We start from the raw sequence: 14,115 nt of genomic DNA on the forward strand, positions 1-14,115 counted from the left end.
AAATATAAAGCCAACATCAGCAGTTAACACAGAGGTCCAGCGTTTACAAAAAACATAGGGACAATCTGCGTTATTTTATTTTTATTTTTTATTGGTTTCGCTTGTTTTGTTCTCATTTTCATCTCTATAAAATTAGTTTTTAGTTTCATTCCATTCACAATTCTTCTTGTAGAGGATTGGTGCTGCTATTGGAGGTCGTGCATGGTGACGGTGCAGTGCATGCGTGGCTTACGGTCGTGGAGAGACTGAGTTGCAGTGCAGTGTGGAGTTGAGTGGTTCTTGGCTGTGCATGGTGATGCACTGCAGAAGTTTACGTGAAGGTGCAGTGGTGCAGCCGGCGTGCGGAGGAGCAAGGAGGTGCAACATGTGGCTGTGGATGAAGCGTGGCAACGAGGTGGTGATGCACAGGAGGTTCACGGCTTCGTGTGGATGCAATGCATGGAGGCAATGGGTGGAGGTGCACTGCGTGTGGCTGTGGATGAATGGTGGCAGGGAGGTGGAGGTGCTACCGTGTATGGAGACTAGACAAAAACAAAAACAAAAACAAAAACAAAAATAGATAAATAATTAAAGAAACAAATATAAAATTAGACAAAGAAAATAAATAAAAAATTAAAGACAAAAATAAAACTAGATAAAGAAAATAAATAAATAATTAAAGACAAAAAAATAAAACTATACAAAAAATGAAGAATAAAATACTAAAGTGTGTTGTGTATGAAGAAATATTGTCAAATTAAATCAAAAGTCATAAAATTAAGCATAAATTATACTATTAATCAATTTAAATCAAAACTCATATTTATGCCTCTTAATCATTTTTTTTTTATCTAAAACCAATAATAAAATAAGAGAAATTTTATTTGCAGTCCCTACTTAGGGACTATATGTGTAAACCTTTTATTAAATGAGAAAAAAAATCAATTAAGGGGGGATATTTTTATAATTTTAAAAAATTTTAAAGATAAAATTACCTAAACTTGCATTGGAGTCCCTAAATGAGGACTGTACATAGCATTGCTCATAAAATAATAAAACAATTAAAAATATATTGGCTTTAAATGTATAAAATATGCAATAATGTAGCTCAATCAGGGCTTACGATTTGTGAAGATCTTTTTTAGGTCAGTTGAAGTATTCTAGGCTTACCACCTGCATCTAGATAGCTAATTTGGTGTTACAAAATTTAGGGCTTACGAATTGGTTTGTTTCAATTGAATTTCGGGTTTGGGAATTGTTCCTAGATTTTCTATTTTTCTTTCTTTCTTTCTTTTTTTTTTTTTTAGATTTAGGGCTTTTCTGTTTACCTGCGAAAATGTGAGAATGAGTGTCGGTTCTTGGGTCCTCTGCTTCTACCGCTTGAACCGTGGGCCTAAGCACTTGCTTCGGATGTATTTTGTTGTTTATATGGATGCATTTCTATGGAAAGCATTGTATATATTATTGTCATGGTTCTAACTCTTGCATGTCTTTTGGCAAAATTATAATCATGGTTCTAACAATGGCTTGATGAAAGCCATTGATTGGTGCGGTTGTAAAAATCTATTATTATTAAAAATATGATTTAGTTTGTGACAAGATTTTATAGCCGTGATCTGCAAAGGGGATGGCTATAATCGTTTTTTATATATAGTTTTCTTATTTTTGAATATGGCGATCAAGTTTCTTGATTGCGCTGGACCTATTCTTGAAACCAATAAGAAGGTAGTTTTCATCATACATGTGATCAGTTTGAACGCTTGATTTTCATAATCTCTATCGTCCAAGTAATTGGATGAGAGTAGTATGCTTTTCTTTTTCTTGTTTACAATAACTTCTTGGCTTTGATGGTGGAATTCACATGATCTTAAATTAGACCACACAAATGTATCAAAGAACCTTTTACTTGGAATACCACAAAAACTTTTTCATAGATTATGCATTTGATAGATAATAGGAAGTGTATCTAAAAATAAAGCCCCATCTTGCTGGTTAGAAACCTCATTTGACATCACTCTTAAGCATTTCTCTATTGAGCCTCATATAATTTGAGACACTTGGATGCTGGGTGCAGGTCCATTGCTTTCGCCATTACCTTGTCGTTAAGGATGCATAGTTATGGTTCTCATAAATAAGAACATGTTGGGATATAGGTGTCTAGTAACGAGCTTCAGAATTTATTATATTTTGTTTTAGAAAGGTACTTATTACATGGCTTTTGCTTTCAGTTGGGAGCTCTAGGAAGCAATGTACTGAACTGGGTTTCATTCACATTCACATTCACATTCTCTACCCAGAGGTTGAACGTTGAGGTAAAAGTCCTGGACTTAATCCTGACTTCGGGTTGTTTGTATTGATTTCTATTGTCTCTTTTACTGAGGTATATGTGCTGGTCCCTACTGAAAAGTATGCAGTGCCATTTTAAGTTTCGATGGCATGTTATGTTAAATATGAAAAACTTGTGATGATGGTAGAAAGGATGATATATGATTTAGGTGAGAAAAATAGTATATGCATTATTCTTGTTGGAGCTGGATGTATCAGAGAATAATGATGTAATGTTTTTGAGTTTTGTATGTGTGAGCATTTTAAGCTAAAGAGGTCAAGTGCTACTATGGGGTTCTGATTCTATTATGTTGTACTAAATAAGTCAGTTAGTCAGTACTTTTATGGTTAATCAATAGTGGCAGCACATTATCTACGTATACTTTTATGGTTAATTAGTGCTAAATAAGTCAGTTAGTGTGACACATGACTGGATCCCACAATTTGTGACATATTATATTGCTATCAAATCATTACTTGTTTGGACAATCTGCTGACATTAATATATATATTTATAGAGTGGGGCTACCATGCCGCCCCACTCTTACCGCCCAGTGGTTTTTTTTTTTTCACGTTTTTTTAATACATTTAAATATTTTTAAAAAATAAAAAAATACATTAATACACTTAAAATTACTTACTTAATCACTAAGTAAAAAAAAAAAAAAAAAAATTTGAGCAGCAGTCAAATGGAGCGGTAAACTAGTTTTTCCCAAATATATATATATGCATGATATAAGTAATTTGTATCTTATTCTACCCCAACTGTTTCATTTATCATAATTATAATACGATGAAGGATAACCACATCATTTGATGAGGATCCATACTTCACCACTTTCTTACAAAGTGGTGAATAAGGGGAAGGCAATACCCCCTTCGACAGCATAGATGATAATGTTCTGGTCGAAGTTTCAAATCGTGAAGGTGAAAAATGCCACTCTCTAAAAGATCATTTCGAGGTGTTTCTTTCACTGCATAGGAGGACAATCTCCTTATTTTAGCTTGGATAAACATTAGCATCGATATTATATGCGGGATTAACTAAAAATCCACTCAAATGTGGGAGAGGAATAGGTGAATATTATAATGAGTATAAAAAACCAAACAGTCCTGAATGTTCTGTAGTGTCATTGATCAATTGATGACAATGTATCCAAAATTTTACAAATAAATATTGTGTTATTATTGCCCAAGTAGAGTCAATACATCACAGTTATGCCATAGAGTAGGACAAAGTAATAATTTAGTTTCTCCTATATGTTTTTTTAGTGCTTGAGCTCATACTCTAACATTCTCACTTGACTCATTTAAGCTTAAGAAAGTTAAAATATTGTATAAAAAAAATGAGAAAGCGAAGTACACCATGAAACATTATTGGTGTCTACTAAGACACCAATTGAAATGACAACAACATATATCGATATTGCACACGAGGAGGAGACCACCTGAGAAACATCCAACCATTGTTGATTCAACTCCACTAGCAAATGACACTCTCAATGACAACAACGAGATCATTGGTGAGAGACCTCTAGGCAAAAAGAGTGAGAAAGAGAGGGAGAGAAAGAGGAAATCTAGAGAAGGTGAAGATGTTGAGTTTAATAAAAAGCCTTAAGTCGCATGATCGATGATAGAACCGTGTGCATGGTGGAAAGGAGAGAATCGGTCACCAAGGCCGAGAGCGATTGAATGTTCTTAATTGCACTTAAGAAGAAGAAGATTGATATAGAGATCATGAAATTAGATCTTGCTAGCATGAATGCAATGCAACAAGACTATTTTCAAACTCTTCGGAAGGAAGTTTACAAGAAAATGAAGAATAGATCTACACCCACATCTCCATCCACACATTTTGGAGGGAAGTAATGTTTAGTACTTTTACTCCTTTGCTTGTTGTAAATATACATTAATGTAGTTAGATGATAGACTTAGTTTCTGATTTTAGTAGCTGCCTAGCCACATGTACTTGGCTAGGCAGCCACGATGTGACAGATAGTTTGGAGTTTATGTTTGAGATGCGTGTGTTGTACTATTTGGGCTGGAAGCTATGGATGTTGTGGATGTTGCTAAGTTTGTACTATTTTGTGGATGTTGCATAGATGTATTTTGTTCTGAGTTTATGTTCAAGTGCAGATTTATGCAGACTATTTTAAGTAGTGCAGATTTATGCAAGTGCAGATTTATGCAGAGTTTATGTTATAGTGCAGATTTTTTTAGTAGTGCGTATAGTGCAAATATTTTAGTATTTTAGTATATTTTTAGTAGTAGTGCTTATAGTGCAAATATTTTAGTATTTTTGAATTTTTTTAGTAGTAGTGCTTATAGTGCAAATCTTAGTATTTTTTTTTTAGTATTGTGCAAATCTTAGTATTTTTTTTAGTAGTGCGTATAGTGCAAATCTTTTTGTAGTGCAGACTTTTTAGCAATGGATGAATCACGCCGGATGGGTCAATGAATACAAAATGCTTGCTTAGAACTACTCATCTAACAAAGAACAACACAGGTACTTATAGTTGGATTGAAGAAAGTTTGGCAAAAAAAAAATATAGTTGGATGGAAAATATGAAAATTTGATTTGTAATTAAGATATTTATATAGAGTTTTAGATGGGTTTAATTAGACTTTTGTGGTTATAAGCATTAAATAACTATTAAAAATATGATTTTTTTAATCAATAATTTAATTAGAATATGATTAATAATTAACATATAATTGGTAGAATGGTAAAATATGATAAAATTAAATAAATTAAAAATTAAAAGAAATTAAATTAATATTATTTTATTATTATATAATAAAAAAATAGATAATTCAAGATAAGGATTTATGTGAATAGAATAGGTAAAAATAAAATCATTTCATATTATTTTATTATTATATAATGAATAAATAGATAATTTAATATAAAAATTTGACTGTTGAATATCACACCTTGTTAATTAATTTCCAAGCACAAGTTGGTAGAAAATTTATATGCAATTCCATGTACTTGCAGTACTTGTCTTTAACCTCATAACTAGGTATTTTCCGGTTAACGGGAAATTGATGACCTACGAAGTCCATGCATGCAGTATGCATACATGATGTGTCAGTTCAATTAATTATGAGAATTTATTATTTTTCAGATGTATTCTTAATTTTCGGGTCAATAATAAATGTGTGATATTATTATTATTATTATTATTATTGTAACGAAAATAGATCGATGGCACTAGCAACGCAACTAGCTAGAGATCGAGAGGTTTTTCTTGTTTCACGTAAATATTTATAGATACTCTAAATGTCACCAACCAATCGCAGCCAAAAGTACTGTACGTAACATATCATGTCTATCTCATGCCATTTCGCGTTACAAAATATTCATATAGATCATCATGATATATATAATATTATACGATCAGGGACCACAATTTCATATTTATCCACATCCTCATGTACGTAATTGGATGAGCTGCAAGTTTGGTGTGATCGAGATAACTTACCCTGCAATTTATTGAAATTATGCATAGGATTCTTTTTCCTTCTTCTTTTTATATTTGTAGTTTCCCTTCTTTCTCGGATTTCTTAATAGAATTTCTGTAATAGAATATTTTATCAAACTAATTTAGAATTTAGAGTGAGAAATAAATAAATAATCCACAACATTTAGGGTAGGTTTGGGGGGTGAGATGAGAATTTTGTGTTTTGTTTTGAAGTTTAAAATATTAAGTTTTAATATTATTATTATTTTGAGATTTGAAAAATGTGTATTGGGATTTGAAAAAGTTGAATTGTTTATTATATTTTGTATGGAGATTTGAAAAATGTGTAATGATGAGATGAGATGAGATGAAAATTTTGTGTTTTAGTTTTTACCCCAAACCTGCCCTTATACCTATTTGATAAAATAAATTCCTCGTACAACGTCATTAAGTCCTACTTTACAAGTGTCATGGGGTTACATTTATGTATCTCACTCTGTCATATGTAGAATTTGGTAAAAAAAGTAAGTAGTAATTTCTATCTACAAACTGGTTTTGGCAGCTTTTAAATCAACCCCCAAGTCCTAGCACCAAGCAATATTTAGATCCATGGTATGGTACAGCATATTCGTCTTGAGTCTACATGCCTAACTTATACAAGAGTGATAACATGTGACACGACTCGTGAATTCAATACGAATACGGATTTAGTAGATTTGTATTTAATATTAACAAATTCGGGTTAAAATAAATTGACCCGTTAAGACACGATTTATAAACGGATCAACTTGTTTAATACGAAATCAATCCGTTTTGACGCGAGTCAAATAATTAAAATCTAATTCATCTCATGTTAACTAAAATTTAAATTTAACTTTGATTATTCGAATGATAGTGCTCCTAGAGCTAACATACAACCCAACTGAACACCGGCCCACTTTGCCAAGAAAAAAATAACACCGGCCCACTTTGAAAAAGGAACAAAAAAGAGACTAGGGCAGCTAGCCACCACCATGACGTGACAAAAAGTTTTTAACCTTTTCTTCTGTCTTTTCCAAAGAAGTCGTGAGTCGCGTGACTCGTGTTTGAGGCTCCATTTATAAGCGAATTGAATTAGGCAGTTTCGTTTCATCTACTTTCTTTCTTTCTACTCTGGCCCAAAAGTTTCAGTGAAATTTAATACATCCAATCCCAAAGCAGGAGGCAGGAGCTGAATACTTGTTTCAACTTTTACATGCAGATGACACTTGTCTAATTTTGAAAGTTGCAGATTATTTCAACTCTCGCTTTGTTTGGTTCAGAAGTTGAATGGGACATCTTAGTTCCTCAATCTCAGGTTAGAAATTGTCTCTTGGGATTTAGCTTAGAAATCCACCGAAACGGCCATCGAAATCGCACTTCACTACCTATTGATCTTGACTTGTGCGAGTCATGCCGTCTCAAACCTCTCGTGAAATTAAAGAGCAGCTTAATATATATTGACTTCTTATGCATTCCCTCACATTTCTTTAATGTATGTAGAAAACTTCTGATTTTGAATATTCTGGTTTTATGAGACTCAGTTCGGAATCTCACTGAGATTACCTGAAAAATACATTCTGTTGACCGACCAACCAAGTCTCGTCGATCGACGATTAGTTCGTTTGGGAATACATATATTTTTTAGTCTATTTTATTACTATATTGGCTGTTACTTTGTTATTATTCACTAACTATTTAAAGAATAATGTTAATATTTCATCTCATTTTTATTGTTCATGAATTTAAATATTTTTAATTTTTTTTTACTGATTAAGAAAATGATATTGATATATTTTTTTATTTTTTAAAAATATTTAAAAATATTAAAAAAATAAAATAAATAAAATATATTAATTTTGACTGCTGGCAACAGATCACTCATATTTCCTTATATATATATATATTTATACTAGCGGTGGCTAAACGTGCAAAGCAAGTTTGCCACATCTGTCTAATTGAAAAAATAAATAAATTATATTAAAAATTCAAATTAATTAGTTAGTTTTCTTTTAAAAATATTCAATAAAACTTTATCATTTATTTTTCAAAAACAATTGTGTCTACTTAGTATATATATACGTATGAACTTATGTAACTATGTCATATTGCATCCACACCAATCTATCTAAAAAAATTAGGATCATTTTTTGTCAATACACTAAAAGAGTTCAAAACTTTTAGAAGATAAAAAAATATATTTGTAAATGTGAATTATGTAACCGTCTCGTAATCGTTTTAAAAAATGTGAATAAAATATATGATTTACATGAAAAAAAATTAATTTTTTAATAATAGACTTTACTCTTTTTCAAAACGAATATATAATGTTTACACACTTCACAATTGTATGTAAAAATTTTCTTGCAAAATATTACACGGCAAATGATAGACGGAATAAAAGGTGTCCATAGAAAATACTATTTATTACTGTTCATAAACATTATTCATACCAAGATACGCACTTTTAAGATATTGGTACTGTTCATAAAATTCATAACAGGATACGCACTTTTAAGATATAGAAACAGTTTATAAACATTATTCATTACCATTTATAAATACTATTCAAACCAGGATACAGGTACTGTTCATAAATACTATTTATTATTGTTTATAAATACTATTCACTCCGGGATACGCGCACTTGTAAGATATAGGAGATATAATATAGAATCAAGGATAATGGTGAGGTTATTATTCATCTATTATTTATTTATTTTTATATTTTATATTTTATATTTTATTTTATTTAATAGTTAAGAAATTGTTTGTTAATAAAATTATATATATTTTTTAATTTTTTCTTAACGATTAAAGATATTAAAAAAATATTTTAAAATAAAATAATAAAAAAAATAAAAAACTTCAAATACGATAAATGGGTATTAACCTATCATTGCCCTATATCCAAATCGAGTACATTTGACGTGCCTCGGAAACAGAAAAACTCAAACATTCATTTCGGCTGGATTTTGCTTTAAATATGAATCCTGGGTTCTCCTCTTATAAGCAGTTCTAGATAAAAGAACAAGAAACAAGAAAAATCTAGATTGTTAGTGCTAGTTGAACTTGTCGATCTCTTGTATTACTTGACCATGGGCTTATTTTCTGTTAGTTTATTAACTATAGAGTATTCAAAGCTGCAACATATCTGCATTCGTATCTTCCTAGAATTTTTTTGAGCTTAGTCTTTACCATCCAGCTGTTTGGTCGCAGTTGTTTTATGGTAAGATGGCATCAGTTGTGGAATTTCACTAATATATTGAGCCCTTGGAGTTGTAGAGCTTTTTTGAAGCCGAAAAGATGGCCTTGGCTACTTCTGTGAATGTGGTTCTAGGCTCCCTTGCTTTTGCAATATTCTGGGTTTTGGCAGTTTTCCCTGCAGTTCCTTTTCTACCTATTGGGAGGACTGCAGGGTCCCTCCTGGGGGCCATGCTAATGGTTATATTCCGAATCATAACTCCAAATCAAGCATATGCAGCAATTGATCTCCCAATAATTGGTCTCCTCTTTGGGACAATGCTTGTCAGTGTCTATCTCGAAAGGGCTGATATGTTCAAGTACTTGGGAAAGTTGCTCTCATGGAAGAGTAAAGGAGCAAAGGACTTAGTTTTCCGAATATGCCTGATTTCTGCCATTTCAAGTGCGCTTTTCACCAATGATACCTCCTGCGTAGTTTTGACCGAGTTTGTTTTGAAAATTGCGAGGCAACATAATCTCCCACCTCTTCCTTTCCTTCTTGCTCTGGCATCTAGTGCGAATATTGGGTCTTCAGCAACTCCAATTGGCAACCCCCAAAACTTGGTTATAGCTGTTCAGAGTAAGATATCTTTCGGTAATTTTCTAATCGGCATTCTCCCTGCGATGCTCTTGGGAGTTGTTGCCAACAGTCTGATTCTTATATGCATGTACTGGAGGTTGCTATCTATTCCAAAAGATGAAGAAGATGCGGCTATAGAAGTTGTTGCTGAGGATGACCTAAATTCTCATCGCTTTTCACCAGCCACCATGTCACATTTTACATCCTCGAGTACTCAGGAATGGAAGTCTACAATGGAAGCTATAAATGTGCAAAGCCCTCCCAACATAAATAGGAACATGGGCCACGTTGAGACCATTAGAAACCGATTAACTCCCTGTGAGACTGATATCCACAATGTCCATAGTGATATGGTGGAGTCCGCAAGAAATTCAAATGCATCAAAAGAAGTGGCAAATGATGCGTCTTCTCAGAAAAGGGAAGAAACCACTACTTCACACAATGTTGCATCAGTGGAGAGACTAAGAGGCGCACTTTCTGTACAGTCTTCAGAAGGAAAGGAAGATTTGACCATGAGATGGAGAAGGATGTGGAAGTCATGCGTTTACCTTGTCACGATAGGGATGTTGATTGCTTTGCTTATGGGTCTGAATATGTCATGGACTGCAATTACTGCTGCACTTGCTCTCGTGGTTCTTGATTTCAAGGATGCTAGGCCATGCCTTGCAAAGGTATAATCTATTAACATGATGCTCTTTCTTCTTCTCCTTATTTTTCCCTTCAGCTGTTGGTGGAACTTGAAAATATTAGAGCATACCTTATAGTAGATAAGGAACGTGGATTGCTTGCTCAAGAGTTATATCTGAAGTCTATTTCTGTTCATTGCCAGGTCTCCTATTTGCTTTTAATTTTCTTCTGCGGAATGTTTATCACGGTTGATGGCTTCAACAAAACTGGCATCCCAAGTACTCTATGGGACTTAATGGAGCCCTATGCGCAAATTGATCGGGTTAGTGGGATAGCAGTCCTGACCATTATCATACTCATCTTGTCAAATTTGGCTTCAAACGTACCAACTGGTATGCTGTTGGATTTCTTCCATGTATTTTTGTGTTATCCATTTCATCATTGTTCTTGAAAAATGAACCCTAGAAACCACTTGAAATTAAAGTATTAAACAAAACCTCATGGACCAATACAAGAATTTACCATTTTCATTACATGCTTTGTGTTTTCGATTGTTCCCATACTCCCTTTTAAATACTTGAGATTTTCACATGCATGTTCAAATCTCACTGAAGTTGAGAGTGTACCATCATTCTTCTAAGCAGACCTTTCATTTTGAAAAGGTTTTCTAACTTACACTCTTACAATTTGGCACTTCTTAATTATTTCTGAAGACTTGAATAATTGCAATAATGGTTAGATCCCTCATGGAGGTTTGTCTCTCAATCACGGCACAGGGTGTCCAGGACAAAGTGCCAACTAATCTTGGGGACGCACAGACTCTTGCAAGGAATTTTTCACAATTGCACCTCTAGTAATTAAAGGGGAAATTCCTCCAATTCGATAGCCCCAAAAGCGTGAATGCGGAGTTTTGAACCACCTCTTGGGCTTATGGCCTTTTTCTCTTGCAATGTGCTAATTTCTCATTTCCCAAAATCCTCCTTACCATTCCTAATCTCCCACAAAAATCGAGCTCTTCTGACAACATCTGACAACATCTGAATCCAAATTCAGCAATTTTCTCAAGAAAACTTGAAATAAAATTTTCAATCCCAGCAAAACCTACACATTCACTGGCATCTCATCTTCAGACTATCACCTCGTACTCTAGCATATCATTTGCTTGAATAAATGTAATAGAACCACCCAAAATATTATTCACCTCCACAAGTTCATTCGCTACTGTCGATTCTTCTTCGCTCATAGATACCTTGGTTGTCAACAAATTCCTTCTGTTTCCCGTAGTGGGTTTACATTTTTACTAGGTAAAAAGACAACCTTCACATGCTCAAAGGTAAAACAGTAAGTGCTCCACTTGTCACTTTGAATGGCACCCGTATCATATTGCCAAGGTCTAACCTACAAAAGATCACACGCATCCATCTTAATTACATCACACCAAAGCTTATTTTTATATTTTGAACCAATAGAAGAAAAAAAAAAGCAGCAACATTTAGAAACTATTACCTCATCCTTTTGTGAAGCCAAGGCAATCTGTAAGAACTAAAATGTATCTCTGTCTGCAAGTTCAACTTCTTGACTGCTTCCTCGGAAACCTCATTCTTGAATCTCGCAGTTACTCGAATCAATCACTAGTTTACAAACCTTACCTCCACTAATCAGGTTGAAAGAAACATGTTGTGCAATTAATTATTAACCTCTATCTTATGAGGCATATAGTGTGCTATATGAACTGTTAACATAGGACCATTGTCTCCTTAGACCAACCCCTCTTCAGGTCACCCTTAGACCCATCATTATAAATAGGCTCCGAGTCCACAAAACCCAAATCCTCATAAACAGGACTATGGGCCTCAACAAACAATCCCTTCCATACTTCCCACCCTTTGTGCAGTTTGCCACCCTATGATTCGATTACCATACTTACTATCGTGTCTGTGAGCAAGGTGCTGACTGATTGGGTTGTATGTTTTTCACCCTCCTATTTGGCATGAGGGATGGTGGCCCACGTCCTGTAAGTGGTGGACTAGTGTTACTCGTGCCACCACCATCCCACCCATTGGCTATTACATCCCATTGTCTCCTAAAATGGCCTTTTCTAAATGAAAGGCTCACTGATATGTTTCAGACACACTATCATGGTAAAAAATTCAGTGTACTGAAATTATTGTCTCTTACCACCAAAATATTGAGATACCAATAAGTCTATAAAATTCATTAGTCTACGCATCTGTATATCTGTTACCTTGTCAGAGATTTTGAAGTTGTTGATGCATTGACCACAATCCAATTAGAATTCCTCTAAGTCAAAGACACGCTTGAAACTCCGGAATTTCTCTTGCAATGTGTGATTTACTCATTTTCAAAACCCTCGTTGCCACGTGCCATTCCTAAGTTCCTCCATGCATTTGATGGTGATGTAAGTTGCATCAAATATCTGTATCCAAAACCCTCGGCACATTGACTGTGAGGTTATTTTTCATAAATAATTTGGTCTTGATTGTATACGATTTTCGTGGTTTAAACTGTATCTCTAATGGGAACTTGCTCAGAGCTCTTTCACATAAAAAGTATCTAGGTTGCTTTTAAAAAGTATCAAGGGATTTTAAGTCCAAAAGCTGGTTACTGCTATATATATTGCTTGATTTGAATTTTAACAAAATACGATTCATTTGAGCTATTAAGTATTTTACTCCTACAAAAACATTTTTTTTTGAATGCACATGGCAACTTATACTTGATTATTTCAAATCCACACATTAATAAAACTTAAATTCATCCACGAATTTCTGTAAGAAAATAAATTTTACTTGTCATTCTTTATTGAAGCAACTTTGGAATAAAAACAAAATCGAAATAATTATTTAAAATTCTTTTTATCCAACTGAATTGACTTACGAGTTGGGTGATACGTTTTAAACTTGGTACTACTGTATGTTATTTGTTGTGCGTGTTCTAATGATTCATATTAATGATGATCAGTTCTTCCCGTTTGGGGAAAAATCTCTATACTACTGATTTATGATTACATGGCTATATATCCCTGATCTAACGTACCAATATTGATCAGCTAGTGTTATAAAGGCCATTTTAAACTATTTTTATGGGGATTGCTTATATAACCCATGCTTCTACCATGCAGTTCTCTTACTTGGAGGAAGAGTGGCAGCATCTGCAGCTATAATTTCCGCAGCTGATGAGAAAAAGGCATGGCTTATTTTAGCTTGGGTCAGCACGATAGCTGGGAACCTCTCATTATTAGGATCAGCTGCCAACTTAATAGTGTGTGAACAGGCTCGCCAAGCTGATACACACCTTGGGTACACTTTATCCTTTTGGAGCCATCTCAAATTTGGAGTACCCTCGACTCTTATAGTCACCGCTGTTGGTTTGGCACTTATAAGATGACTTTGACGCTCACAAGAATTAGGATATTTTGTGTGTTTAAATAAGTGTAAATGTAGATTGTCTCAGACTTGAGCAACCAATAATGTGAATTGTGCGCAAATATTGTTCAATATATTCGTTCCAAATCTTAGCATACAATAGATGTAATTTATGAGTGATCATGCAAGTAAAACACATTATTTCATGCAAAATTAAATGGAGAAAAAGCGACAATGCTCTGAGAGGGGTGGACACTGGACAAGGCAAGGTATTGAATAATACGCTTGGTTTAACAATTAATATTGTTGAGTCACGTCAACCATTCATGTGTTAAATGAACATAAATGTAAAATAATTTTGAAGGTCATGGAATTTTAAAGGTCGAAAAATGTCTCCTTTCATCTTTAACATTTTGTCTTCTTTCATTTGTATATTTTGCGTTAAAAATAGTAAGCGAAGAAAGTCATGTTCAAATAATTTCACAATCAGGTT

At 33.7% G+C, this 14,115-nt stretch overlaps 1 protein-coding gene across 4 annotated transcripts; it reads left to right on the forward strand.

Moving 5' to 3' along the window:
• Positions 1–6,921: 6,921 nt before the first annotated feature.
• LOC109000899 (silicon efflux transporter LSI2-like) lies at positions 6,922–13,782 on the forward strand. 4 transcript variants are annotated; one of them, XM_018977941.2, is made up of 4 exons: positions 6,922–7,104; positions 9,006–10,280; positions 10,439–10,628; positions 13,379–13,782. In XM_018977941.2, exons 2-4 carry the CDS (start codon positions 9,093–9,095, stop codon positions 13,642–13,644), a joined length of 1,644 nt encoding a protein of 547 aa, XP_018833486.1. In that variant the 5' UTR covers positions 6,922–7,104; positions 9,006–9,092; the 3' UTR covers positions 13,645–13,782. The 4 variants fall into 4 exon arrangements, with proteins under 4 accessions (XP_018833486.1, XP_018833489.1, XP_018833490.1 ...); XM_018977944.2 differs by having other exon boundaries at positions 9,072–10,280; XM_018977945.2 differs by having other exon boundaries at positions 10,439–10,558; positions 13,379–13,515.
• Positions 13,783–14,115: the final 333 nt, after the last annotated feature.

Source organism: Juglans regia, chromosome 16 (genome assembly GCF_001411555.2).
Source record: "Juglans regia cultivar Chandler chromosome 16, Walnut 2.0, whole genome shotgun sequence".
Lineage (NCBI taxonomy): Eukaryota > Viridiplantae > Streptophyta > Magnoliopsida > Fagales > Juglandaceae > Juglans > Juglans regia.

Coding starts and splice junctions, on each gene's coding strand:
- LOC109000899 (XM_018977941.2), top strand. CDS start 9,093: ATGGCCTTGGCTACTTCTGTGAATGTGGTTCTAGGCTCCCTTGCTTTT. Junction 10,281..10,438: donor CTAGGCCATGCCTTGCAAAG/GTATAATCTATT, acceptor GTTCATTGCCAG/GTCTCCTATTTGCTTTTAAT. Junction 10,629..13,378: donor GGCTTCAAACGTACCAACTG/GTATGCTGTTGG, acceptor TCTACCATGCAG/TTCTCTTACTTGGAGGAAGA.